The following is a 26,332-nucleotide window of genomic DNA, read 5'->3' as shown; positions in this document are numbered from 1 at the left end:
CAACAACCCTGATAGCAAAGTAATAGTAAACTTAAAAAAACAGTAAATATCCATATGGATGAATGTAAAGCCAACATACACAAAAAATAAACTCAGGGGAGTCAGGCGGTAGCACAGCGTGTTAAGCGTACATGGCGCAAAGCACAAGGACCGGCATAAGGATCCCGGTTCGAGCCCCCAGCTCCCCACCTACAGGGGGGGTCACTTCACAGGTGGTGAAGCAGGTCTGTGGGTGTCTGTCTTTCTCTCCCTCTCTGTCTTTCCCTCCTCTCTCCATTTCTCTCTGTCCTATCCAACAACGATGACATCAGTAACAACAACAATAACTACAACAATAATGAAAACAACAAGTGCAACAAAAGGGAAAATCAATAAATATAAAAAAATTCAAAAAAGAAACTCATTTATAAAAATAATAACTACTACAACAATGAAAAACAGGGCAACAAAAAGGGAAAATAAATAAGTAAATAAGTAAATAAAATAAACTCAGTCTTATGAAATAAAATAGATTTTAAAAAGGAGGAGGAGGAATAAGAGAAAAATGGCTCCCGGGAGTGGTGCTAGACCGTGACAGCCCTGGTGGTAAAAAAAAAAAAAAAATTATATAAACAAATAAAATCAATCCTACCCTCAAAAAAAAAAAAAAATCTCAGAAAATAAGCTCTTGAGAATAATGAAAATCATGCAACTCTCAAGTGCTGGTACAGATGTAACATGGTGCGGCTGGTCTGGGAAAAAAAGTAACTCCTCAGAGTTGAACACTCAAGAGAAGTAAGATTCTACGTCCGCACGAGAACTTGAACGCCCGTGCTCACGGCAGCATTATGCGTAAGTACAGGAGAACAGGCGGGATCCAAAAGTGATGCACGGACATATAAAGTGTGCTATGTACCCATAAAACTAAATATTCAGAAATGTGAAGGGATCAAAGCACTGGTACAGACTCAACTTCCATGATGTCTAAAAACACTGTGCTAAGCACTAGAAGCGAGTCACAAAGGACCACCGATTATGGACTCCATTTATAGAGTCTACTTATAGAAATGTAGTGAGCAGGCAAATCTACAGAGGTGAAAACATAAATTAACAGTTGCCTCACGCTAACAAGTGAGGGTCAAGGGACGTTTGCTAACGGGTACCTGAAAGCTGAAAAGCTGTTTTTAAAAGGAAATGGGGTAGCATGTCACTTTGATGGCTGGATTACAGAAATCCGGTAACTTCCCTGTTGCTTGGCCTCTTCATCTTCTCATCTGTTGCTTTTACAGAAGCAAACTGCCCTGCTATGAGCTAGCCCCTAAAGAAGCCCACATGGTAAAAGCCTACCAACCCAAAACTCCACAAAGAAGGGAATTCTCGCCTTTGGTGACTGGAGAACCTCCCTGACAGCTTGATGGCAACATTGTGAAAACTCAGATCCAGAGGACCTGGATAAATTGTACCCGTATTCCTAACCCACAGGAACATTTTAAATACTCACTGCAGTAAAACAAACAAACAAACAAAACTCCCTGAACATGAACAGATAACCTTTGTTTTTCTCTGAAATACCCAGATGCAGCTCACTTGTGGCAGTACATGAACAGCCCACTCAACCATGACCCTTTGACCCAGAAACAGACAGCTACCACGTGCTCGTCGAGGAGTGCTGAGCGGATGGCCGTTGGTTTCACACCAGCCCAGAGGAAATATGTCCATGGAATCCACACTCACAATACATTCAGGTATGGGCTTCTTAGAACCTGTTTGGATTGAGAAGACGTTTAGACCAGTAAGCAGTCTTCATAAACTACTTCTTGGACAATGCTCTACTGTTGCAATAAACAAAGCCTCTCTCTTTCATTGTTTTTAAAGACTGATCTATTAATTTACATAAAAGCGAGAGAGAACTAGGGCACTGCTCTGGTATATGCCATGTCAAGTATCAAACTCAGGACCTCAGGTTTCCAAGCCTGGTACTTTACTCAGTGTGCAACCTCCCAGGGCACAACAGTCGTCACTGGAACAAGTTTCTTTTACACACGAGTCATGTACTTGTTCATGTAGCATACATTAAGGAATAAAAAAGCAAACTGTCCCTCATGCATCACTGTACGGAGACCAAATGGGCAAGAGATACACTAGTGACCCCAGAGAACAGCAAATAAGCAACTGGAACTACCGGCGGTATAGCGTTCAGGTGTTGATGATGAAAGCCAGTCAATTCCATGACTTAACTAGGAACCAACGACCAAAAGAAGAGCTCCTTTCACTGACAGACTAGTTCATGGTTAGAAGGTGGACCGGGAAATTCTAGTCAGAAAATGGCATCAGCAAGTCGCTCAGTAGAAGCTCTGTAAAACTCTGCACTTGTACAGTCTTTGGCAGCTACATTCAACACCAACTCTACAAGCTGCAAACAGTAAAAATACTTCATCTGACAACTGAAGAAATTCACAGTATGTACAATAACTGAAGCAGCGAGGATGCGTGTAGTACTTCCTACTCGCAACCCTGTCCGATCACTGAATGTTACTCTAGGTAGAGTGGATCTTTTCTATTCTGCAGACTTTCTGCATCTCCCGGGTAGGAGCAACCAAAAACAATGCCTTGCAAGTAAGTTAGGTGCGAATGTCCACACTCATCAAAACAGAAGCTATTTGATTTATACTTTTCCCCTCCAAGAAAATAGAGAACCATAGAAAGCCTTCTTCACATTCATTCCTGAAATTTAAAAGTCAAAGATAGGAAGATAAACTTTTAGCTTAGAATCGAGAACTGTAAGCCAGAGAGAGGTCTCTGAACAAGACCCCTGTAGACAATCAGTCCAGTTACATCCACGGGACACACAGGGAAGCAGAGGAGAGCCACAGCAAGGCTGCTCGGGGACTCGCGCTCACTCACCCTCCAGCTGGAGCCACAGGTAAGAACCTCTCACTGCAGTGATGGTGGCGACACACACTTCTTCAGGGAGAAGGGGGTTCACTGCCTCAAGCTTCATGTTCTCCTTAAATTCATGCTCAGACACTGACTGGAAGGTAAACAGATTGAATTCAAATACATACTCAGTGCAAACTCATCTGCTCACCTGAGACGACAACATTTTCAATATTTCACGTTGTTTTCATTGTTAATATCCAACCCTAAGCAATTCTAAAGCTATAGGTCTGACCTTGCTTCTTAATGAAAACAAAACAGTCTCTCCACCAAGGTTTAGGCAGTAAATAAGTGTTTAAGGTCAGAACTGCCTGCATTCCTCCTCCTTATGTGACTTACTCAAGCATGTAACCTCCTTTTGCCTCGATTTCCTTGCCTGAGAACAACCAAACTGTTGGGTTAATGCACAGTCTCAGTAAACCATAAGCTGTCTGCCTTGCACCGCGTGGCTTTTGCCCATGGTTGGTTTGCATCGCATACCACAAAGGGTCCTAGCATACAGTGAACTGCCTGGTTCCTGCTTCAAATACATCACAAAAGGCAATTCAGATAGATAAAGCCAGGGGAAAGATAAACAGGGGAAAGGGTCATTTAGGGTGTATATTTTTAAAAATCTGCCTGTCTAAAAGTAGTGACTCCAAAGAAAATAGCACGCTATTTGGAAAAGTGAAAGTGCACTGTCCAAGTGGCAGTGAGAAGCAGAGAGTGAGTACTTCTGAGAAGGGAGACTATGGGAAGGCGCGGACTTGCTGTGGACTCACTGCTCCGCGGGTTTTCTGTTTACCGCCATTTAGCTTGATAAAACCCACGCGCGTCTTATTTTGATATTAGCAAATGCGCTTTCTTTCTTCACTTAATAGCTCAACATCTTTTGTCTGTTTGGGGGCAGCTTTACTGCTCCCTGCTGACTTCTCCATACAGAAGAGACAGGGGCTGGGCAGAGGTGCAGCCAGGCCAGCACACACATTACCGTTACCCAGGCTTGAGCCCCAGCTCCCTGCCTACGGGGGAACACTTCACACACAAGTGCTGAGGCAGCTCTGCAGGTGCCTCCTCTTCTCTATAGCCCCTTACATCTCAGCTGAACCATGAAAATAGTTACGAGGGGCCTGGCAGAGACACACCCAGTGGACATCACCATGCTCCAAGACCTGGGTTCAAGCCTCTGATCCCCATCTGCGAGGGAAAAGCTTCACAAGCAGTGAAACAGGGCTGCAGGCCTCTCCCTCTCCCCTTCCCTCTTTTCACTGTCAACTTCTCTGTCCTATCAAATCAAAGGGGGAAAGAAGTTGTGAACTAAAACATTTTAAACTAAAAATTTAACTTCATATGATTTTGACTATAACAAAAAATAAAATTGGCAAATTGGCACTTAAGTGGTACCAGGGATCTCATGTATACGAGATCCTAGCATTCCTAAAGCTAACTTGATAATTACTTCATTTTAGATAAAGAGAGGGAGACAGAGTGTTGTGACGCAGTACACAGGCGACCACAGGAAGTCGGCACAGCGCCTGGCTGAGGTCAGCCTTGGTGACAGAGCCTGCAATGATCTGCGCAGGCGCACAGTGGGCTGTGGGTGGATCTGGCTGTGGGTGGATCTGTGAGGGAGGACAAGGCACTGTGGGTGGACTGAACAGACCCAAAAGCACAGCCAGCCGGAAGTCCGCTCTCTCTTTTGGCTGCTGCTGCTTCTCCTGGTCAGACGTATCTCAGCTGAGGCTGTTTGAGGTGCCCACCATAGCTACTTCTCCTGGGACCTGAACACGTGTGACTCAGCTAGCTGGAAAACTCTAAGACTCCCTTACAGCCACGAGCAACCTACACCTCAGCTGGTAACTGTTTATCTCAGGAGACTGAACTTTCAACAACTACGCATGGTCTTTATAGACCTAGCATATTCGTAACCCCTGATGATAACTGCTTTATTTTGCAGTACCTAGATATTTGCTCTTCACTCCTGCATCACCCTGAGTAAAGCCCTGGATCGTCTAAACCTACTCCAAACCGGCTCTCTGCCGGATCCGTTACGCACCGCAGCCAAAGCCCCTTTTAAGTGAAAGTTTCAACAACAGAGGAAAGGGAAAGGCAGTACAGAACCACTCCGCCAGCCCAGATGGTAATACCACATGGTGCTGAGACTCTAACTTGGGGCCTTGACTGTGTTAAAGGTTTTTCCCAGGTGGGCTACTTCCCAATCCGCGGTTTTCAGATGAATTAAATCAGCTTGCCTGACAAATGATTTTTCTCCTAGGGCCATTTGACCGTAATCAAGAAGATGTGTGAGAGGTAAGTGAGAGGACTGACTTCAGAGCAGTAATCCTAACAACATGGGAAGCACAACCCCAGCAGCCCCAGAATGTGACCCAGCAGGGAATGTGTTCTCACCGGAGGAAAGCACCTCTGAGGAGCAGCTTCAGCACCACACTGTTTGAGGTAGTCGGCCCAATCAAAGTCCTGGCCAGGGTATCCTAGGGGTGAACAAAAAAGAATGACTCACACCATGTGGGTCTAACCCACTTTCAATTTGGCTCATTTGAGGATTTGATCAATTTCAAGAAGGAAAAATAAAACACCTTATAAATGTAGAGCATTCTTATTGTAGCAAAGCAATTCTGATAAACTACAAGAATACAACAAAGTTCTTGACAGACATTTTTAAGACATTCAAGTTTCCAACTAGGTTAGTTATCATCAGTCATATGATTAGTTATTGGCAATTTAAAAAAAGAAGTTACTGAACTTTGTACCAATTACTGAACTTAGTACCAAATAAATCCAGCCTGGGGCCAGGTGGTGGCACACCTGGTTAAGCACTCATTATAGTGTGTGCAAGGACCCAGGTTCAAGTCCCTGGTCCCCACCTACAGGGGGTACATTTCACAAGTGGTGAGGTAGGTCTGCAGGGGTCTGTCTCTCTCCTTCCCCCTCTCCCTCCTCTCTCGATTTCAGTCTGTCTTTATCCAATAAATACTTATAATAAAAAAAAATTAAAAACTATCCAGTACTTAAAATAAAAACATAAATAAATAAAACAGTAAATCCAGCCTTATTATCAGTTCCGTTAGAACTCAGGTTCTAGAGGTAAAGAGTCAGAAGTAGTCTATACAACTATTTAATTAGTGACGAATTTTCAGATTCATGTCCTACAGAATCCTAATGTTCATGGGCTCAGCGGTGGCACAGCAGGTTAAGCGCACATGGCGGAAAGCGCACGGACCAGCATCAGGATCCCGGTTCAAGCCCCTGGCTCCCCACCTGCAGATGGGTCGCTTCACAAGGGTGAAAAGATCTGCAGGTGTCTGTCTCTCCCCCTCCTCTCGATCTCTCTGTCTTATCCTATAACAACAATAACAATAGCAACAACAATGATAAACAACAAGGGCAACAAAAGGGGGAAAAAATAGCTTCCAGGAGCAGTGGATTCATAGCACAGGCACTGAGCCCCAGCGATAACCCTGGGGGGAAAAAAAAGAAAAAGAATCCTAATGTTCTTAGAACCTGAGTCATGGGCCCACCCAGCAAAACAGCTCACTTGCATGGTGTCAGGTTTGCTGTGTGCATGACCTGAGTTCAAGCCTGGGCCCCACTGCATACAGTCTCTTTTACACTCTATGCACCCTTTCTGTCAGCCTATCTCATGAACTCATTAAAAAAAACGTAAGACTAGCAGTACAGCAGACTATGAAGAGGTAGACACACGACTTGCTAGTGTGAAGTCCTGAATTTAATTCCCGCAACATATGCCCAAGTGCTGTTCTGGTTCTCTGACTCACTCATTGCTAAGTAAATAAATAACTAAATAGGTTTAACGCCCTGATTAAGTCTACCAAGGTTGTTGGCAGAACTTGGTAGCAACCTTTCAATCTGATGCCCCTAGAGCTCTGGTGTGTGAGTAGCTGGCTGCATCCAGCTCCTCCATGGTGTCTGAGCTGCGCTCTGCTCTGCGTATCTCATTATCTCCGACACAGAGCAGGCTCCTCAAGACCATTCACCCCAAAGCCACACCGCCCTCGAGCACCTTCTCTGCCCAACAGAGGCTGGCTCGCACTGTGCCTTTCTTCTGCTGCCATCTTAACTTCTCACAATAATTATAAACTATATAATTTAAACTATATAATCCTGTACTTTCTCTCCCTATTTTCACAGGTGGTTCATAACAACACTAAAAAGCTTCACCTTGAATAACCACATATTCCATTTTCACATAAAAAGAGCAGGCAGAGGGAGTCGGGCGGTAGCGCAGCAGGTTAAACGCATGTGGTGCAAAGTGCAAGAACCGGCGGAAGGATCCCGGTTCGAGCCCCCGGCTCCCCACCTGCAGGGGAGTCGCTTCACAGGCGGTGAAGCAGGTCTGCAGGTGTCTGTCTTTCTCTCCCCCTCTGTCTTCCCTTCCTCTCTCCATTTCTCTCTGTCCTATCCAACAATGACAACAATCAATAATAACAACAAAACAACAAGGGCAACAAAAGGGAATGAATAAATAAATAAATATTAAAAAAAAAAGAGCAGGCAGAATAATGAGTTAGAGATTCTGGAGCCTTCCTGCAAACCAAGAGCTTCTCCCTGTAGGTCACCTTACAGGATGCCCCCACACCATCACTCCACGCACGAGCTCCTGGTGCTCCCCCGTGGAGAATCCCGGAGGTTTTGACAGCTTTCCACTTTGAGCTCCTTGAAGCAACTGTCACTCGCACTTCTGTTCTCCGGTGACTAACTTGCCTGGCTCATGGCAAACATTCCATAAATAATTGCTGTATGAGTAAAGACTGAGTGGAAGGCAAAAAGGTTCTGGCTTTCTGACTTCTGCTAACACACACAGACACACACACACACACACACACACACAAGCATTTCAAGTCCAGTACTGCCATAGCCGTCATTTAGAAGGTGAAGCTGTGTTATACCAAAGCCTATACATAGACTTACCGAATAATCTGATTTGCTGAGGTGAAAATCAGGTAAAGCAGCCCAGTACCAACCTACTTTGGTGTTTTTCTCTCTTTCATTAGATCAAATAAGCATTAAAAAAAAAAAAAAAAGACTTAAAAGGAGAATTATTAGATGGCATTACCTGGTTCTGCCGTCCCTCACTCACCTCATACCTTCCACTTCCTTAAATACTTTGGAGACCCAACACAAGTATGAACAAAGGCCTAGACTCTAGATATTTACACATCAGAAAGCTGTATGTTAAACTACAAACTAGGCTGGGGGATATCTCGGTTGGTAGAGCACATTCACCATACTCACAGACCCAGGTTCGAGCCCCTAGCACCACAAGGAGCACCGTGGATAGTGCCAGGAGAAGCTTCCTGAATGGTGGAGTAGTGCTGGGTGTTCCTCTTTCTTTATCCCTCTCTGTTCACCACTGTGAACCCCAACACCCTTGTCTAGGTGAAACTAAAAGGGGAGAGGGGGACAAAGTGGTAGGGATGGTGAAACCAAAGCTAGGGCCCTAGGCATGCCAGGAAAGTGCTCTACCCACGGAGTCTCCTCTCCCAACACTGAGACGTCTAATTTCAAATAAAAGTTCCCAGTGAACAATACACACCAGGAGGGGGGCTGATATGTAAACCATTCTTGAGGCTCCACTGCACTGGGAAAATACCAGGACTGTCGACATGACACACGAAAGATCGCCGTGCACGAGTCTCTGGTCGTAAATCATCCATTTCCACCAGAAAGTACTTTTCATCAAAAACCTGTACATACAATATCATAGGTTGGCACAGTTGTATTGCATCTATATAGAGACACACACACTATTTCTTTAACTTAGGCAAATATTACAAACCTTCACAGCCACAGTGGGCATTAATAATATTAATTGCTCCAAGTAAATATTACATCTGTGTCAGGAACTATTTTAATTAAATGATTTTAATAATTCAGTAGTAACATTTCTATCAGTCTAATGAGGTAGGTACCATTATCAACCCCAATTTGCAGATAAGGAAACCAAGTTTAAAAAGAGATTAAGAGAGTAGGGCGATAGCACACCGGGCTAAGCACACGTGGCGCAAAGCGCAAGGACTGGCGTAAAGATCCTGGTTCAAGCCCCATCTGCAGGGGAGTCGCTTCACAGGCAGTGAAGCATGTCTGCAGGTGTCTATCTTTCTCTCCCTCTCTCTGTCCTATCCAACAATGACAACAACAATAATAACTACAACAACAATAAAAAAAACAAGGGCAACAAAAAGGAAAATAAATAAATATAAAAAATTTAAAAATAAATAAATAAATAAATAAGAGGTTAAATAATTTGTCACAAATGCACAGCTGGGGGCCGGACGGTGGTGCACCCAGTTAAGTACACATATATTACCAAGCGCAAAGGCCTAGCAGGACTAGCACCCTGTTCTCCACCTGCAGGGATGGACGTTTCACGAGAGGTGAAGCAAGTCTGAAGATGTCTTTCTCTCCCCTCTCTAACTACACACCCTCAATTTCTCTCTATCCTATACAATTAAAAATAAAATATAAAGAAAAAAAAAAGTCACTGGGAGCTATGGATTTGTAGTGCAAGCACCAAGCCCCAGAGATAACCCTAGTGGCAGAAACGTAAATGGAAACAGGACAGGAAGAGAAGTGAACACAGTTATGAAGCTGAACTGAACCTGAATTCAAATCCAAAAGCCCCAAATCAAATTCTGTTTAGCAGTCAACAACACCTGAAAATTTAGTCTTTAGATTCCAGCTGAGTTTTGAATGCCAAAGAGAAAGTCTTATGCATTTCCTCTGACTCCTTGCCACACCACAGTCAATCACATTTTTAGCTCCTAGACAAGGTCTTCTGATCTTAACACAAGAGTCCCTCCTTGTTCAAATAACTATTTTTTTTCAAGTCAAGGAAAATTAAATCTCAGCAGGTAAAGATAACTTAGCACCCAACTGACTAGTCCTCTGATCACACCTGGTTTTTGGTTCTACTTTCAATGAGGCAACGCCTTCTCCAATCCCAAAGAGAAATCCTTGTCCCTCAGGACAGTTCTAGTAACTGAAGACCCGGGCCTGGACAATCTGTCAGGACTTCGTACTACTAACAAGAAGCATACTGCTTTTTTTCAACTTCCAAAAGAGTAAAGTCTGAACCTGGAATCAGTAAACCTACCGGCAGACTTTGTGACACTCGCTTCCTGGTCGTCATCTCTCTTCTCTTCAACAAGCCCTGCACCTACCTGGGCACTGATGGCACAGCCTAGTTCTCTGCGAGTTAAATGCCCTCCCTCTAAGTCAGTACAGCTAACTCTGTTCCAAAGAATGTGCTCCCTCACTGCTCTTGTAGCCCAGCCCTAGACATCTTTGGTTGACTAGGGCCAGCAAGCTCTGAAGAAAGAATGAATCACAGGAAAGTGGACAGTACAAATATGAAATACATGCAGAACTAATTCTAGCCTCATAGCTCAGGAGAAACAATAGCCTGGATTACTTGAGATTAAGATCAAAACATTACAAATCTCCTAAACCAATCAGCTTCACAAGGATTCTTACCAGGGCCTGGGCAGGGGTGCGGCCAGTTAAGCGCACACATCACCATGCACAAGGACTGGGTTTCAAGCCGCCAGCCCCTTCATGCAGGGGCAGGGGAAGCTTCACAAATGGTGAAGCAATGCTACCGATGTTTCTCTCTCTCCCTCTTTATCTCCCCTTCCCTTTTCAATTTTTCTGTCCAATCAAATAAAACAAACAACATTGTTTTTTCAAATTCTTACCAACGGAAATTCCCTCATTTTTACCTTAACAACTGTAGCAGGAGAGATTCCAAAAGGAGACCAAGGGTCCACCGCTTCCAATTTCATATTTACAGAGAATAAATGAGTGCTAATAACTTGTTTGTCCTAAAATGCAAGAGGAAATTGAAGTATTTACACACTGATTTTATATTCATATGTGGTTGACTATTACTCTTATTAGTTAAAATAGAATTCTCCAGCTTCTGTTAAATAATTTAACCCTAAAATTTTCCTCCCTAGATTACAATTACTTGAGAAAAAATATATACAAAGCTCTCCTGCTCTCTGCATTTAGAATACAAGAGCCATCTGGAGGAAAACAATTTACAAATATGTCAGGGATGTGTAGTTAATAGAAAATATAAGAGATGCTTTAGAAGAACTTCCAGAGGAAAATCTAAGAGAAAAAACTATGATCACCACTCATACCTTAAAACTTCCTCCCTCAGGGGTCGGGTGGTAGCGCAGCGGGTTAAGTGCCCGTGGCGCGAAGCGCAAGGACCAGCATAAGGATCCTGGTTTGAGCCCCTGACTTCCCACCTGGCAGGGGAGTCGCTTCACAGGTGGTGAAGCAAGTCTGAGGTTGTCTATCTTTCTCTCCCCATCTCTGTCTTCCCCTCCTCTCTTGGTTTCTCTCTGTCCTATCCAACAACGAACGACATCAACAACAATAATGACCACAACAAGGCTACAACAACAAGGGCAACAAAAGGGGGGGGGGGAAGGCCTCCAGGAACAGTGGATTCATGGTGCAGGCACTGAGCCCCAGCAATAACCCTGGAGGCAAAAACAAAAAACAAACAAACAAACAAAAACTTCCTCCCTCCTAGACCAGGGAGATCAAATAGTGGTTATACAGAAGACCTTCATGCCTGAGGCCGCGAGGTCCCAGGTTCAATCCCTAACATTACGGTAAGCCAGAGCTGAGCAGGGCTCTGGCCAAAAACAAAAACAGAAACAAAAACACCTCTTCCCTTCCCTTCCCTCCTCAGACACCAGTGTGCTCTCACTGGCTCCAGGGGGAGTTTGCATCTCCCCCATTTTACTCTGCTATGAGGTGGTGGATTCCTCATTTTTTACCTTAAATAAGTAGGATGGTGTTGGCTCTTCCTCCTCTTCTTTCACTTTGGCCAAGATCTCTTGCCATTCAGCTTCATTTTTAAGATGTCTGATGGCTTTATCAAAACAAGATGCTTTGAATGAGAAAACTTACACACATTATAACTCTTCTGGAAACATTCACATAAACAAAGATTCCATTACACTGGGACATGGGAACGGTTCAAATTCACCCTCATTAACTCAGCTTCAACTTCAGCATTCTTTCTGCCTCTAGGTAGTAAGTTTTGGGAAAACACCTATAGTAAGATCATAAGGATCGCTGTAGTCGACCAAATAACAAAATAAACAACATCCCATTTGGAGTACATAGTAAATATAAATTGATACAAATAATAACTCCAGTTTTTATCATCACAAAAATTTATAAAGACTGACTGACTGACTGACTGACTGACTGACTGACTGACTGACTGACTTATGAATGAGAGTGGGCCCACTTCTGATGCTGGGGGTCGAGTCTGGGACTCATGCTTGAGGATTCAGTGCTTTAGTGACTGTGCCACCTCCTGAGCCACTAGGATTTCTTTTAATCAACGATTTGTTTTGAACTCAAACTGTCCTTGTCCTTCTTCTACACCTATCTGAAGGTCTATAAAATCCTTCTTTTATTTTGGTAAGTAGTTGCTATGAGTTGGAGCAAAGTCTACGAGCTATACCAACATGTGCAGCAAATTACAAAGCAATAAAACCAAGAGGAAAATTGGCATTTAATTTACCAGTTGCACATACCATTCTTTGACACTATCTCTATGATGAAGACTAGCAAATACTCCTGTTATATACAGAACAATTCATAAATATTTTTAAAGCATGACATAATCTAACAATTAAGAGAAAATTCTGTGTTATCCTTTACCTAATGGGGGCTGGAGGTCATAGCCTTGTTGAGCAGCCCAGCCAACATGATGAAGAAATGGATCCAAGTAATACAACCAATGTTCAAAATTGTCACAACTCTCAAGCCCTTCATAACGCAGTTTCAGTCTCCCCCCAATGTTTTCTACTACGGTAACGATCCAAGTGCTTAAAGAGTCCCGGGAAGCTTGACATTCTAGTCTGGAGCCAGGAGCAATGAGATCTAAAGGATTCCTCCCATTACGAAGCTGTAGGTCAGTAAAAAGAAAAAGTGAAATGATTAAGAGAAGAGAACATAATATCAACATTTCAAATGGCAAGTTTTCAGTTATCCCAAACTTTTATACTTCCATATAAATATTATGATCCAAAGTCAGTGATATTGAATTACCTGGTAAGATACAATTCTCTGTAGTCTTTATTTTTGGTTGACATGAAAATATTTATTATTTTAAAAAAATCTACCTAAAATGCAGTAAGACTAGTCAACAATTTGTTTGGCATTATATGTTAACTCTCTTTTCAGCTACCAGGTTCCAGATGCTGCCATGAATATAACTAAAATATGCCTGGAATATAACTAAAATATGCCTACTAGCTATCTACAAAACGGAGACACATCCCCCCCCCCCAACTCTTCATCTGCACTACTCCAGCCTTTAGGTTCATGATTAGTCAACAATTTGTTTGGCTTTATATGTTAACTGTCTTTTCAGCCACCAGGTTCCAGATGCTACCATGATGCTGACCAGACTTCCCTGGACAGACAACCCCACCAATGTGTCCTGGAGCTCCGATTCCCCAGAGCCCCACCCCACTACGGAAAGAGAGAGACAGGCTGGGAGTATGGATCGACTTGTCAACACCCATGTTCAGCGGGAAAGCAATTACAGAGGCCAGACCTTCCACCTGCTGCATCCCACAATGACCTGGGTCCATACTCCCAGAGGGATAAAGAATAGGAAAGCTGGGGGGGGGGGGGGCGCGGATGGGATAGGGAGTTCTGGCGGTGGGAACTGTGTGGAGTTGTACCCCTCTTATCCTATGGTTTTGTCAGTGTTTCCTTTTTATAAATAAAATTAAAAAATAAAGAAAAGATTTTTTTTAAATGCAGTAAGATTTAAATGCAGTAATGCATACTTTAATAGGCCTCCTTGATTAGCAGCAAGTTACTTCATTTCACCCAGTAAGAATGTCTTAAATGTCAGTGCCACTTTAGTCTCTAACAGTAAGAGCATATGGAGGCTGGGTGGTGGTGCACCTGGTTGACTGCACGTTACAGTGTGAAATGACCCAGGCTTGAGCCCCCCAGTCTCCACCTGCAGGGAGAAAGCTTTGTGAGTGGTGGAGTGCTCCCGGTGTCTCTCTATCTCTCTCCCCATCTCCCCCTATTCTCTTGATTTCTGGCTGTCTCTATCCAATAAATAAAGATAATTTTTTAAAAAGAAAGAAAAAGTAATAAATATATAAATAAAAGCATATGTGATGGGGGCAAGCCAGTGGCACACCTGGTAGAATATACATGCTACAATGCTCAAGGACCCAGGTTCAAGCCCCTGGTCCCCACCTGCAGGGGGAAAGCGTCATAAGTGATTATGTAATGCTGCAGGTGTTTCTCCTTCTCTCTTCCTCTACTTCCCCTTCCCTCTAAATTTCTGTCTCTAGTAAATAAATTTAAAAAAAAAAATTAAAGCATGTGTGATAACCATTGAAAAATCATCAGTCACACGGGCAGATGGCTTATCCAGCACGGCACCTGCCTTGCTTGGCCCTCTGCACTGCGCTGTCTCCATTCACTGTATAAAACTTGTTTGTAGGGACCAGGTGGTGGCGCACCTGGTTGAACGCACATGTTACAATGCACAAGGACCCACGTTCAAGTCCCAGGTCTCTACCTGCAGGGGGAAAGTTTCATGAGTGGTGAAGCAGTGCTGCAGGTGTCTGTCTCTCTATCCCCCCCTTCCCTCTTGATTTCTGGCTGTCTCTATTGAATAAATAAATAAAGATAATTAAAAAAAAAACTTATTTGTTCCTTTTGTCACCAGGGTTGTGGCTGGGGCTTAATGACTGCATGACCAGTCCATTACTCCAAACAGCCATTCCTCCCCTCCCCCCCTCCCGTTTTAATTTGACAGGACAGAGAGGAACTGAGAGGGGAAGGGGAGATACAGAGCCAGAGGGAAAGAGATAGACACCTGCAGATCTGCTTCACCACTCGTGAATCTTCCTCCCTGCAAATGGGGAGCCGGGGGCCTGAACCTGGGTGTTTGCACTTGGTGACGTGTGCACTCACCTGGGAGCGCCATATGGACCCTCAAAAACTATTTTCTAAAGGACTGGCCTACTGATGTTCTGCATTATAAATGGGCGGTGATTTATGCACATACCTACAGGTGGCATTTTAGCTTTTTCTGATTGTTTTTAAGAATTTATTTATTCATGAGAAAGACAGGAGGAGAGAGAGAACCAGCCATCACTCTCTGCTGCCGGAGATCAAACTCAGGACCTCATGCTTGAGATCTAGTACCTTAGCCACTGTGCCACCTCCCGGACCACTTCTAATTTTTTTTTAAACCTATTTCAAAAGTTGTTGTTTTTACCAAAGCAATGAAGCAATGCTCAGTTTGGCCTGTGGTGGGACTAGGGACTGAGCCTGGGACCTCGGAGTCTCAGCCATGAAAGTCTCTTGAATAACCATTATGCTGTCTCCTCCATCACAAAGCAATGTTCTTAGGAATACTTATCTGGTTTTATTACACTAATGGAAAGCAAAACTTAATGTTCACTGTCTAGATATATATTAAAAGCTTAAAACATGAATTGTTTATTCTAACCGCATCGCTTCATTATTTCCTAATATTCAAATTTACATTTCTCTACATAAAAACTGCTCTGTGATATTTATATAGCCACATATATACAGAATAACATGAACAGAAGGACACATTAACAGCTAAATATAAGGATGGCAGAACTGAGGTCAATGCAGACCTTGATTGAATCAATAAGACCGGCTACTTATCAAGTCATCTGTTCGTGACTGACTTCATACATCAAAATTCAGTGAGTGTTGCACCTGAGATGCTACTTCACATCCATAAGACAGTTATGGCCAAAAAGAGAATGAGTGCTGGCAAAGATATAAATCGACCATTTAACACACTGCATTTCTCATATGCTATCAGAATGACAGAAAGTTACAAAATTAACATAGAGATATCAGAATCAATAAACTGGTCGAAACAGGACGTCCATATTCACTGACACGCAGAAGCTGCTTTTAAAGGCCTGTGGTGGTAGCAGTGGTACAGTGGGCCCCATGTCTTTCCAGTAAACGGACGGTCAGGAGGCCTCACTCAGCTCACCTACTTTGGGAGTTATAAAATGCTCAGATTGAGAGTACACCCTCCCCTGCCAAAGGTCACATTTTCACATTGTAAAGAGCGGGGAAGATTGTCTGAAGAGCCAGGGACCCGGGTTCAGCACCCTGCTCACCATAAACCAGTAGAGCTGAGCACTACTCTGGTAAAGTAAGTCAACGAAATAATAATAATAATAATCTAGAAAGCAAGATTTTTATGTAGCGGCAACTGACTCAGAACACTTTAAGCATTTAGTAACTCCCAAGTTCATAACCTCTAGGGCTAAGTTTTTTTTTTTTTTTTTTTTTTTGTAAGGAAGCTAAGTTTTTTAAAGCTCCCAATAGCCAGGCCTATGTCTGATGTAATGCTCATCTGCCTTGCAGTGGCAAATGACGGCTCTGGAGGTGCTCCGGGCAGGAAGGACTGAACAGGCTTTCCACACCAACTCTCCAAGCAGGAATACTCACGCCCTCTAGCAGTGAGACAGGTGGACTACATGCTCCAACCAGGGTCTGCTGCAGAAACTCCCCCCAGTTTGGTACTTTGTCTCTGATGCCTAGAAGAGGGAGGAAATAACATGGTTACTCACCTCAGTCATGGAGACAGAAGCTAAAGAGAAGACAGAGAGCCTATGCCAGTGAAAACAGCGTGAGGTGTACTAAGCACATTTATGGCTTCTGTGGACACTTAACAGTCATCATTCACAGCTACTTCTTGGTTTTCAGGCTTTTTGTGAGGGTTATACGCACTTGCTTGTTACTACACATTTTATCCAAGAGGTACCTGCTTTATCTTCCGTGAATAAAATTTTCAAATATAAGTAGATAATGAATCTCCATTAACTCCAACAACAGGAAATCGTGCCCATGTGTAGACACTGTGTTGTGTAAACCATCACCCCCAAAGACAATGGGGGGGAAGAGACAAAAAAATAAAGAATCTTAAAAGAGAAAGTGTTATTATTTATAGTAAATATTTTGATTAAAAACTAACTCGAGGGGGTCTTCTCTGGAGGGAGGGCATTAGCGACACCCCTTGCACCCTGCGGGTGGCCGAGAAGGAAAGGGCCAGAAGAGCCCGTGATGTCTGCACGCCACACCAGAAGCCCCTTCTCTGCGAGACTGCTAAGGCCATGAAATGCAGGTGACAGCAGACGTGAGCACCTGAAGACCGTGGCTGAAGTAAATCCCTCTGGGGTCCCCCACATCACCTGAACCCACTGTCACAGTTAGAAGACCGGGAAACTCTAAGCCCTAGCTTCCCCCACCCCTGCCTCTCTTTCTCTTTCTCTTTCTCTTTCTCTCTCTCTCTTTCTGCATGCCTGTACAGCATGCATTTTCCTCTCTTTTCTTTCTTTTTTTTTTTTTGCCTCCAGGGTTATTGCTGGGGCTCAGGTGTCTGAACTACGAAACCATTGCTCCTGGAGGCCATCTTTTTCCCTTTTGATGCCCTTCCTTGTTGTTTATCGGTGTTGTTGTTACTATTATTGTTGTTGGATAGGAGAAATGGAGAGAGGAGGGGAAGACAGAGAAGGAGAAAGATAGACATCTGCAGCCCTGCTTCACCACTTGTGAAGCTTTTCCCCTTGCAGGTGGGGACCAGAGGCTTGAACCTGGGTCCTTGAGCACTGAAATGTGAGCACTTAACCAGGTGCCCCACTGCCTGGCCCCATAACTTTCTAAACACGATTTAAGTCTATTAAAAGTCTTAAGTCTAGTGGTCCAGGAGTTGGCACAGTAGATAAAGCATCGGAACCTCAAGCATGAGGTCCCGAGTTCAATCCCCAATAGCACATGTACCAGAGTGATGTCTGACTCTTTCACTCCTCCTATCTTTCTCATGAATAAATATATATAAATAAAATCTTCAGGGGCCAGGTGGTGGCACACCTGGTTGAGTGCACATATTACAATGTGCAAGGACCCGGGTTTGAGCCTCTGGTCCCCCTCCACACCTGTAGGGGGAAAGCTTCATGAGTGAAGCTGGGCTGCAGGTGTAACTCTCTGTCTCTATCACCCCTTCCCTCTTGATTTCTGGCTGTCTCTATCCAATACATAAAAATAATTTTTAAAAATTAAAAAAACTTTTAAAAAAATTAAGTTTTAAATCTAAAAAAATGTTAACTCAAGACAGGCTCAGAGGTAGGGAAGATGCTTTGCATGTGGCATAGAGTCCTTGGTTCAGTTCTCAGCACTACAGAAAAAACAAACAAAGAAAAAACTCAACAGAACATCTTACTTCACAAAAAGTGCCCTGGCGGAAGTTGAAAAACAAGATCAGAAGAGAAAACACAAGTAGAACCTGAACTGGAGTTGGTGTATTGATTGCTCCAAAGTAAAAGACTGGGGTGGGTAGGGAGGAGAAAAAAATAAAAATAATAAATAAATAAATATCACTGATCTAAAAAAAAAAAAAAAAAAAAAAAGCTAATCCAATAAAGAAAAGCCCAGGTATGTGCATGAGACTGAAAACCCCAGATGACAGAGAGACGGGTCTTTCCAAGAGCGCGTCTTGCCAGAAAGCACGCCGTTACCTTCTGGGGCTTCGAGGGTCTTGTTGTTCTGCTCGCACCAGCCAATGGGGTAGAGGCCGGCCTTCCTGATGTCACACCAGAAGTCCGCCCGCCTGTCCTCCCCGTAGCCAGCGTAGCGGAGGAGCAGCAGCTGCTCACAGGCGGTTATGACGGTCGCCACCCAGTAGGTTTCAGGGTCCGTCTTCACTGTCACCTCCACTTTCATCCCAGGAGCAAAGCCATTTTGCAGACGCGTGTCCACCTGAACAGGGAAGTATTGATGATCTAGCTCTTTAAATACGCATCTATTTTTCAATTACGATTTTGAAGTACTAGGTGTAAGAAAATACTCTCAGAAGACATTGCCCTAACTTATCAGTTTGAAAATGGGGCTTGAGTGGGGGTAGGTAAGTGAGTTAAAAGGGGTCACATGGGTGGATAAGTGACCCCACAGGAAGGGCTACCAGAGACTACTGTGCCGTTCTCAGCCATGTGAAAACACAGCAAGGCTTAGTTATCATCGTGCCAAGAAGAGAATCCTCACGACAACCAGACCATGGTGGCCCTTGGTCTCAGATTTCTACCCTCCAGAACTGTGAGAAAATCAAATTCTTGGTGGTCCGGGAGGTGGTGCAGTGGATAAAAGCACTGGATTCTCAACCATGAGGTCCTGAGTTCGATCCCCGGCAGCACATGTACCAAAGTGATGTCTGGTTTTTTCTCTCCTATCTTCCTTGTGAATAAGTAAATAAATTTTTAAAAGGAGAAGAAAAGGAAAGAAAAGAAAAGGAAATTCTTGGGAGTTACCCAGACTATGGAATTTTGCTGTGGTAGCCCTACGCAGCTGACACTAATGTGAAGTGAGTGGTTTTAGAATAAACAATTTGTTTTTCTCTTTTTCTCTCTCTGCTACATATTTTGTTTATTTATTGGATAGAGACAGAAATCAAGAGGGAAGGGGAAAAAGATGATGGATGGATGGATGGACGGATGGATGGACGGACAGATGGACAGATGGACGGACCGACCGACCGACCAATCAACCTGCAGCACAACTGCACTGCTTGTGAATCTCCTCCACCCTGCTGGTGGGGACCAGGGACCTGAACCAAGCCCTTGCACATGGTAACGAGTGTGCTTAGCCAGGTGTGCCACTGCTCAGCCCCTAAATTGTAGTTGGGCAAGTGGTCACACGCAGGTCGGTCCCTGGTGACACAGCTGCCCACCCCCATGTCATGCGTGCTCTCTACATGGTGTGACACAGCCCTAGAGTCAACAGATCTATTAAGAAGATATTGGGTTTAACCGGTTAAAAAATCAGGTCTAAATATAAATTATCAGTTAATTTTGTTGTATTTTCTTATATTCGAAAGGCATTGGGAGTCGGGCAGTAGCACAGCGGGTTAAGCACACGTGGTACAAAGCGCAAGGACCGGTGCAAGGATCCTAGTTCGAGCCCCCAGCTTCCCACTTGCAGGGGAGTCACTTCACAGGTGGTGAAGCAGGTCTGCAGGTGTCTCTTTCTCTCCCTGTCTTCCTCTCCTCTCTCCATTTCTCTCTGTCCCATCTAACAACGATGACATCAATAACAACAATAACAACTACAACAACAATAAAAAAACAAGGGCAACAAAAGGGAAAATAAATATATATATATATATAAATAAAATAATAATAATAAAATAAAAGGCATCACAAGAAATAAATATGTTGTCCACTGAAACATTAAACAAACTTTCAGGGCATTAAAACTATGCTGCTCGGGCCACCAGTATGGCCCACGGTGTGACACCAGTTTTTATTTTCTATATTTTTTGATAGGACAGAGAGACACTGAGGGAGGGGAGAGAGGGGGGAGAGGCCTGAGCACTGCTTCAGTGTTTGTGAGGCTTCCCTGCTGCAGGTGGGGGCCAGGGGCCTGAGTGTGGCTCCCTGGAATGTGTATCCTCGACCAGGTGCACTGCTGCCTGGCTTCCAGTTAGTTTTTGTTTATTTATTTTTAAATCTTTTTTATTTTTTTTAATCTTTATCTGTTGGATAGAGACAGAAATTGAGAGGGGAGAGGGAAACAGAGAGGGAGAGGGAGAGGGAGAGAGACAGAGAGAGACCTGTAGCACTGCTTCACCACTCATGAAGCTTTGCCCCTGCAGGTGGGGACCAGGGGCTCGAACCTGGGTCCTTACGCACTGTAACATGTGCACTCAACCAGGTGCACCATCACCTGGCCCCTTTTGTTTATTTGTTTGTTTATATTTATTTTATTTATTTATTCCCTTTTGTTGCCCTTGTTTTATTGTAGTTATTACTGTTGTCATCATTGTCGGATAGGACAGAGAGAAATGGAGAGAGGAGGGGAAGACAGAGAGGGAGAGAGAAAAACAGACACCTGCAGACCGCTTCACCACTTGTGAAGCAACTCCCCTGCAGGTGGGGAGCCAGGGCTCGAACCAGTATCCTTATGCCAGTCCTTGCACCACCTGCGCTTAACCCGCTGCGCTACCACCCAACTCCCCTTTCGTTTACTTTTTAACCTGAAAACTGCTCAGCTCTGGTTTATGATGGCACAGAGAATTGAACCTGGGAATTCAGAGTCTTGGGGATGAAAGTCTCTAGGGTTGCTGGAGAGGTCATGACGTGTCTTTCTGGTTTCCTGTGCAGAAATGTATCATGACTCAATGACCGAGCATTTTTCCTGCCTACAGCTACAATCACTAAGCATCACACAGTGGGCAAGGAAACTGGGCTGAGCCCACTAAAGCCACAATAAAACAAACAAACAAACAAACAAACAAAACATTTTCTTCAACTTACAAGAGGCTTTTCTGGACCAAAGTAAATACTCCAGAAGCAGCTCACCGTGTAGAATGCACACCTTTGACGACTCGGGAGAGCCAGGTCTGGGAGCACTGTCCACGGCACCAAGGGAAGCCTCCGAATGGAGGAGTGATGCTTTGGTGTTCTCTCTCTCTCTCTCTCTCACTCCGTCTCTTTCTATGGAAAACTGAAGGGGGGAGGGGAGTCCCATAGGGGAAGTGGAATTGAATGAGTGTGAGGTCCTAGTGGGTGGGTGTGACTGAGTGAGGAAGAGAGGAAGAGAGGAAGAGAGGAAAGGAGGAAAGGAGGAAGGGAGGAAGGGAGGTTGGTACAAGACCAGTCCAAAAAAAAAAAAAGTTCTGGGGCTAGCTGATGGCACCATTTTTAAAATAAAATGTTAGACTAAGTCAAGCTTCCTTCTTGTCAAGGGATAGGAAGGGGAGCTGGGGGGAGGCCTTACACTGTTAAGTGCCCCACTTAAAACAATTTTTTTTCTTTTGAGTCTCTAATGATTTTACAATGAGTGGAGAGTGAAGCCCAAGCAGCTGCTGCTTACATGCTTAAAAGACCCATAAGGTGCTGCCGTAGAGCCCGTCTCTTCCAGGTAATCTTCCCAGTTCAGCTCCACCTCCTCCACTCCAGATCCAGCATCTAGAATTAAAATGAAAATCAAGCAGGTTGAGTTCCAGCTACAGAAACTTCAAGCTGTAAAAACACATACTTAGTGAACCAAACTTCCATTTTTTCTTAAACAAGTTGTAGACACAAAATCATTATGTGGGCTTTTTTTGTCTTCTTTTGTTTTTTACAGGGTTATTGTTGGGGCAAGTCAAATCCAGAACTCCTGGAGGCCCTCTATGTTTTAAATTAACTGGGGGTGGGGAAGGTATAGAGACAGAGAGCAATTGAGAAGGAAGGGGGAAGACAGAAGGAAGGGGGAGGGAGAGGGAGAGGGAGAGGGAGAGGGAGAGGGAGAGGGAGAGGGAGAGGGAGAGGGAGAGGGAGAGGGAGAGAGAGAGAAAGAGAGAGAGGTCGGCAGCACTGCTTCACCATTCATCAAGTTCTCCTTTGCATGTAGGGACTGGAGACTTGAACCTGGATCCCTGTGCACAGTAATGTGTGCACTCAACCAGTGCACCACCATCTAGGCCACCCCACCCCCAGTCTTCTTTTTAAATGACAGATTCCCTTTGTGTCTTCATTGTCAATGAATCCCAACAACCGAGAAATGTTACACGCTCTTTCCTGCTAGAACCATCTGGCATTCATCAAAAATGTAAAAAAAAAAAAAAAAAGAAAAAAATGGTCAAAGAAAAATTATTAGAATCGCTTTGGATTATAATTTACTATCTAATGATATCTAAAAAGGCATTTCAAAGCAATTTTTAATAACTTCTCATGTCATCACTGGGGCTTCACTGCTCCAGGCTGACTTCTTCAGACAGACAGACAGACAGAGACAGAGAGACAAAGAAAAAACACGCCGTCGCACCTCACACCCATGGCAAAGCAGGCGCACTGTCTAGGCGTTTTTTTTTTTTTTTTTTTGGCTGGCTCTCCCCCTGCAGTTCTATAATGCTTTAGGCCAATGGTAAATCAATAAATTTTGTTTAAGGAAACAGTTAAAATTGTAACTGTTATTATGGGCATTTTTATCATGATTCTAAAAAATGGCAATACTGAATAGTGCTAAGCTTTACAAAAACTTCACGGTCGGTTCTTGGGTTTGTACTATATTGTTTTCTTTCTCTTTTGATGGAGCTTGGCACCCAGCAACACAAATTCACCTCTCCTGGCGGCCACTTTCTCCTCCCCCCTCCCATTTTATTCAAGAGGACAGAGAAAACTTGAGAGGGGAGAAGGAGATATAGAGGGAGAGAAAGACAGACACCAGTAAATCTGATGCACTGCTTATGAAGCGTCTTTGCTGCAGGTGTGAAGGTGGGGCTCTCCCCAGGTCCTCGCGCACAGTACTGGCGTGCACTTAGCCCGGTGTGCCACCACATGGCCCTGTACTATATACTGTTTTCCTTCTGCCTTTATGCATTTGAAATTTTTCATCAAAAATTTGAACCAAGGGACTAGGCAGTGGCGCACCTGACTGAGTACATGTTACGGCGCACAAGGACTCCCATTCAAGTCCCTGGCCCCACCTGCAGGGGGAAGGAAGCTTCACATTTGGTGAAGCAGGGCTGCAGGTGTCTCTCTTTCTCCCTATTTCCCCCTTCTCTCTTAGTTTCTCTCTGAATCTGCCCAATAATTTTTTACATTTTTAAATAAACTGAACCAACAAGTACTATGATGAGAACAGAAATCCCAAACAAAATAAACCCAAGAAAATCCACACAAAGATGTATCAGACAGAGTCAACTTCAGAAAACCAAAGGCAGACTCTTGAAAGTAGCAAGAAAAAGACTACTCCACCGGGTTAAGTGCACATAATACGAAGAGCAAGGATCCCAGTTCGAGCCCCTGGCTCCCCACCTGCAGGGGATTGCTTCACAGTGAAGCAAGTCTGCTGTGTCTGTCTTTCTCTCCCCCTCTCTATCTTCCTCTACTCTCCCAATTTCTGTCTTGTCAAATACAAAAAAAAATTAGGATAAATGGCCACGGGAGCAGTGGATTCATAGTGCACACACAGACCCAGCGAGAACACTGGAGGCAAAAGAAAAAGAATATCTTCAGGGGAAGAGGGAATGACAATGACATCAGATTTCTCATCAAAACAATGAGACCATAGGGTGTAATAGTCAAGAGCTGAAGGAGAAGAACTTTCAACATAGAATTTTAAATCCAGCAAAAGAAAGGAAAAAAATAAATAAAAAACCTTCTAAGAAAGTAAATAAACTAAAGTGGTAGACTTAAGTCTTAACGTATCATAATTAGAGCAAGGCGACAGCACACTGGGCAGAGCACATGGCTTTCCCACCATGGGGCACTGGGCTGGAAACACAGAGACGATAGCAGTACGTTTCATCCCATTTGTTGCCTCCCCCCTTTTTAATCACTGTTGCTATTGCTGACATTGTCATTGGACAGGAAAGAGAGAAATCAGAGAGAGATGGGGAAGACAGAGAGGAGGAAAGATAAGACACCTGCAGACCTGCTTCACCGCTTGTGAAGTGACCCCCCCACACACAGGGAGGGAGCTGGGGGCTTGAACTGGGATCCTTATGCTGGTCCTTGAGTTTTGCACTAAGTGTGCTTAAGCCACTGCACCACTGCCCAGCCCCCATGAAGAAGACTTTCATGCCCAGGGCAGTGAGGTCTCAGGTTCAATCCCCAGCACCACCATAAGTGATAGCTGCGTAGTACTCTGGTGAGAATCAATTGACTGATTGATTAAGATATGGAATAGAGAAACTGGGGACCCTCCCACTGAGCGGGATCATGTTTCTACCCTTGATGCCCTTAATTCATTCTCAGTCACAGCATGAAAAAAAATTTCAATAAACATCAGGTATACATAAACCATTGTAGTAACATATTCGCATCTGATCTCAAGTCAGGGAGCCGGCACAGTCTTCATGCAAGTGACCATCATCAGGGAGGTGCCAAGGTTCCAAGCTCAGTCCCCGGCATCACCATAAGCCAGAGCTAAGCAGTGCTCTGGGTGAACAAAAAGAAAACTCATTTCAAGGTGAGCAAAAAAGCTTACCTGGACAGTGTGCCTGCACTCGACCGAGGCTTAATCCCAGCACCCACCAAACTGAAGGAAGATTTGGGAAGATCTGTGGTGTTTTTCCCTTTCTCATTTTTTTTTTATTTATGAGAGAGAGAGAGAGATTGAGAACCAGTGTGTCAGTCTTGCACATATGATGCCAGGGACCAAACTCAGAACTTCACACTTCAAAATCTAATGCATTAACTACTGTGTCATCTGCCAGGTAGCTCTGTCCCATCTTTGAAAGTCAACCTGGACAATTTCCTAGATACTTACCAACTTCCAAAACTAAGTAAAGAGGAAGTGGATAACATGAACAGGCCCATCACAACTAATGAAATTGAAACAGTTATCAAAAATCTCCCCAAAAATAAAAGTCTTGGACCAGATGGTTTTACAAATGAATTCTACAAAACCTTCAAAGAAGAACTAAAACCTCTACTTTTAAAAGTCTTCCAGAAGATTGAAGACACTGGAATACTCCCTGCCAGCTTCTATGAAGTCAACATCACCCTGATACCAAAAGCAGACAGGGACACAACCAAAAGAGAAAACTACAGACCAATATCTCTGATGAACATAGATGCGAAAATATTGAACAAAATTCTCGCCAATCAGATACAGCAGTATATTAAAAAGATTGTTCATCCTGACCAAGTGGGGTTTATCCCAGGAATGCATGGTTGGTTTAATATACGTAAATCAATCAATGTGATCCACCATGTCAACAAAAGCAAGACCAAAAACCACATGGTCATATCAATAGATGCAGAGAAAGCCTTTGACAAAATACAACATCCCTTTATGATCAAAACACTACAAAAAAAATGGGAATAGATGGAAAATTCCTAAAGATAGTGGAATCTCTATATAGCAAACCTACAGCCAACATCATACTCAGTGGTGAAAAACTGGAAGCATTTCCACTCCGATCAGGTACTAGACAGGGCTGACCACTATCACCATTACTATTCAACATAGTGTTGGAAGTTCTTGCCATAGCAATCAGGCAGGAGCAAGGAATTCAAGGGATACAGATTGGAAGAGAAGTCAAACTCTTCCTACTTGCATATGACATGATAGTAGATATAGAAAAACCTAAGGAATCCAGCAAGAAGCTTTTGGAAATCATCAGGCAATACAGTAAGGTGTCAGGCTATAAAATTAACATTCAAAAGTCAGTGGCATTCCTCTATGCAAACACTAAGCTAGAAGAAATTGAAATCCAGAAATCAATTCCTTTTACTATAGCAACAAAAACAATAAAATATTTAGGAGTAAACCTAACCAAAGAAGTGAAAGACTTGTATACTGAAAATTATGAGTCACTACTCAAGGAAACTGAAAAAGA

At 43.7% G+C, this 26,332-nt stretch overlaps 1 protein-coding gene across 5 annotated transcripts in view; it reads right to left on the bottom strand.

The window, feature by feature from the left end:
• SFMBT1 (Scm like with four mbt domains 1) overlaps positions 1-26,332 on the bottom strand; it is an 85,255-nt gene that overhangs the window by 18,591 nt on the left and 40,332 nt on the right. For 4 of the 5 annotated variants that reach the window (XM_060204516.1, XM_060204514.1, XM_060204517.1 and 1 more), the window contains 10 exons: positions 21,874-21,968; positions 18,525-18,765; positions 16,459-16,547; positions 12,631-12,877; positions 11,733-11,827; positions 10,656-10,757; positions 8,471-8,621; positions 5,305-5,387; positions 2,884-3,010; positions 1,629-1,742 (listed from right to left, as the gene is read on the bottom strand). In XM_060204516.1, coding sequence (XP_060060499.1) covers positions 1,629-1,742; positions 2,884-3,010; positions 5,305-5,387; positions 8,471-8,621; positions 10,656-10,757; positions 11,733-11,827; positions 12,631-12,877; positions 16,459-16,547; positions 18,525-18,765; positions 21,874-21,968 — 1,344 coding nt within the window. The remainder of the gene's footprint in view (positions 1-1,628; positions 1,743-2,883; positions 3,011-5,304; positions 5,388-8,470; positions 8,622-10,655; positions 10,758-11,732; positions 11,828-12,630; positions 12,878-16,458; positions 16,548-18,524; positions 18,766-21,873; positions 21,969-26,332) is intronic. The other variant, XM_060204518.1, reaches the window with a different exon arrangement.

Source organism: Erinaceus europaeus, chromosome 12, assembly GCF_950295315.1.
Source record: "Erinaceus europaeus chromosome 12, mEriEur2.1, whole genome shotgun sequence".
NCBI classification, from domain to species: domain Eukaryota; kingdom Metazoa; phylum Chordata; class Mammalia; order Eulipotyphla; family Erinaceidae; genus Erinaceus; species Erinaceus europaeus.
This window is presented reverse-complemented; position numbering and strand designations above follow the sequence as displayed.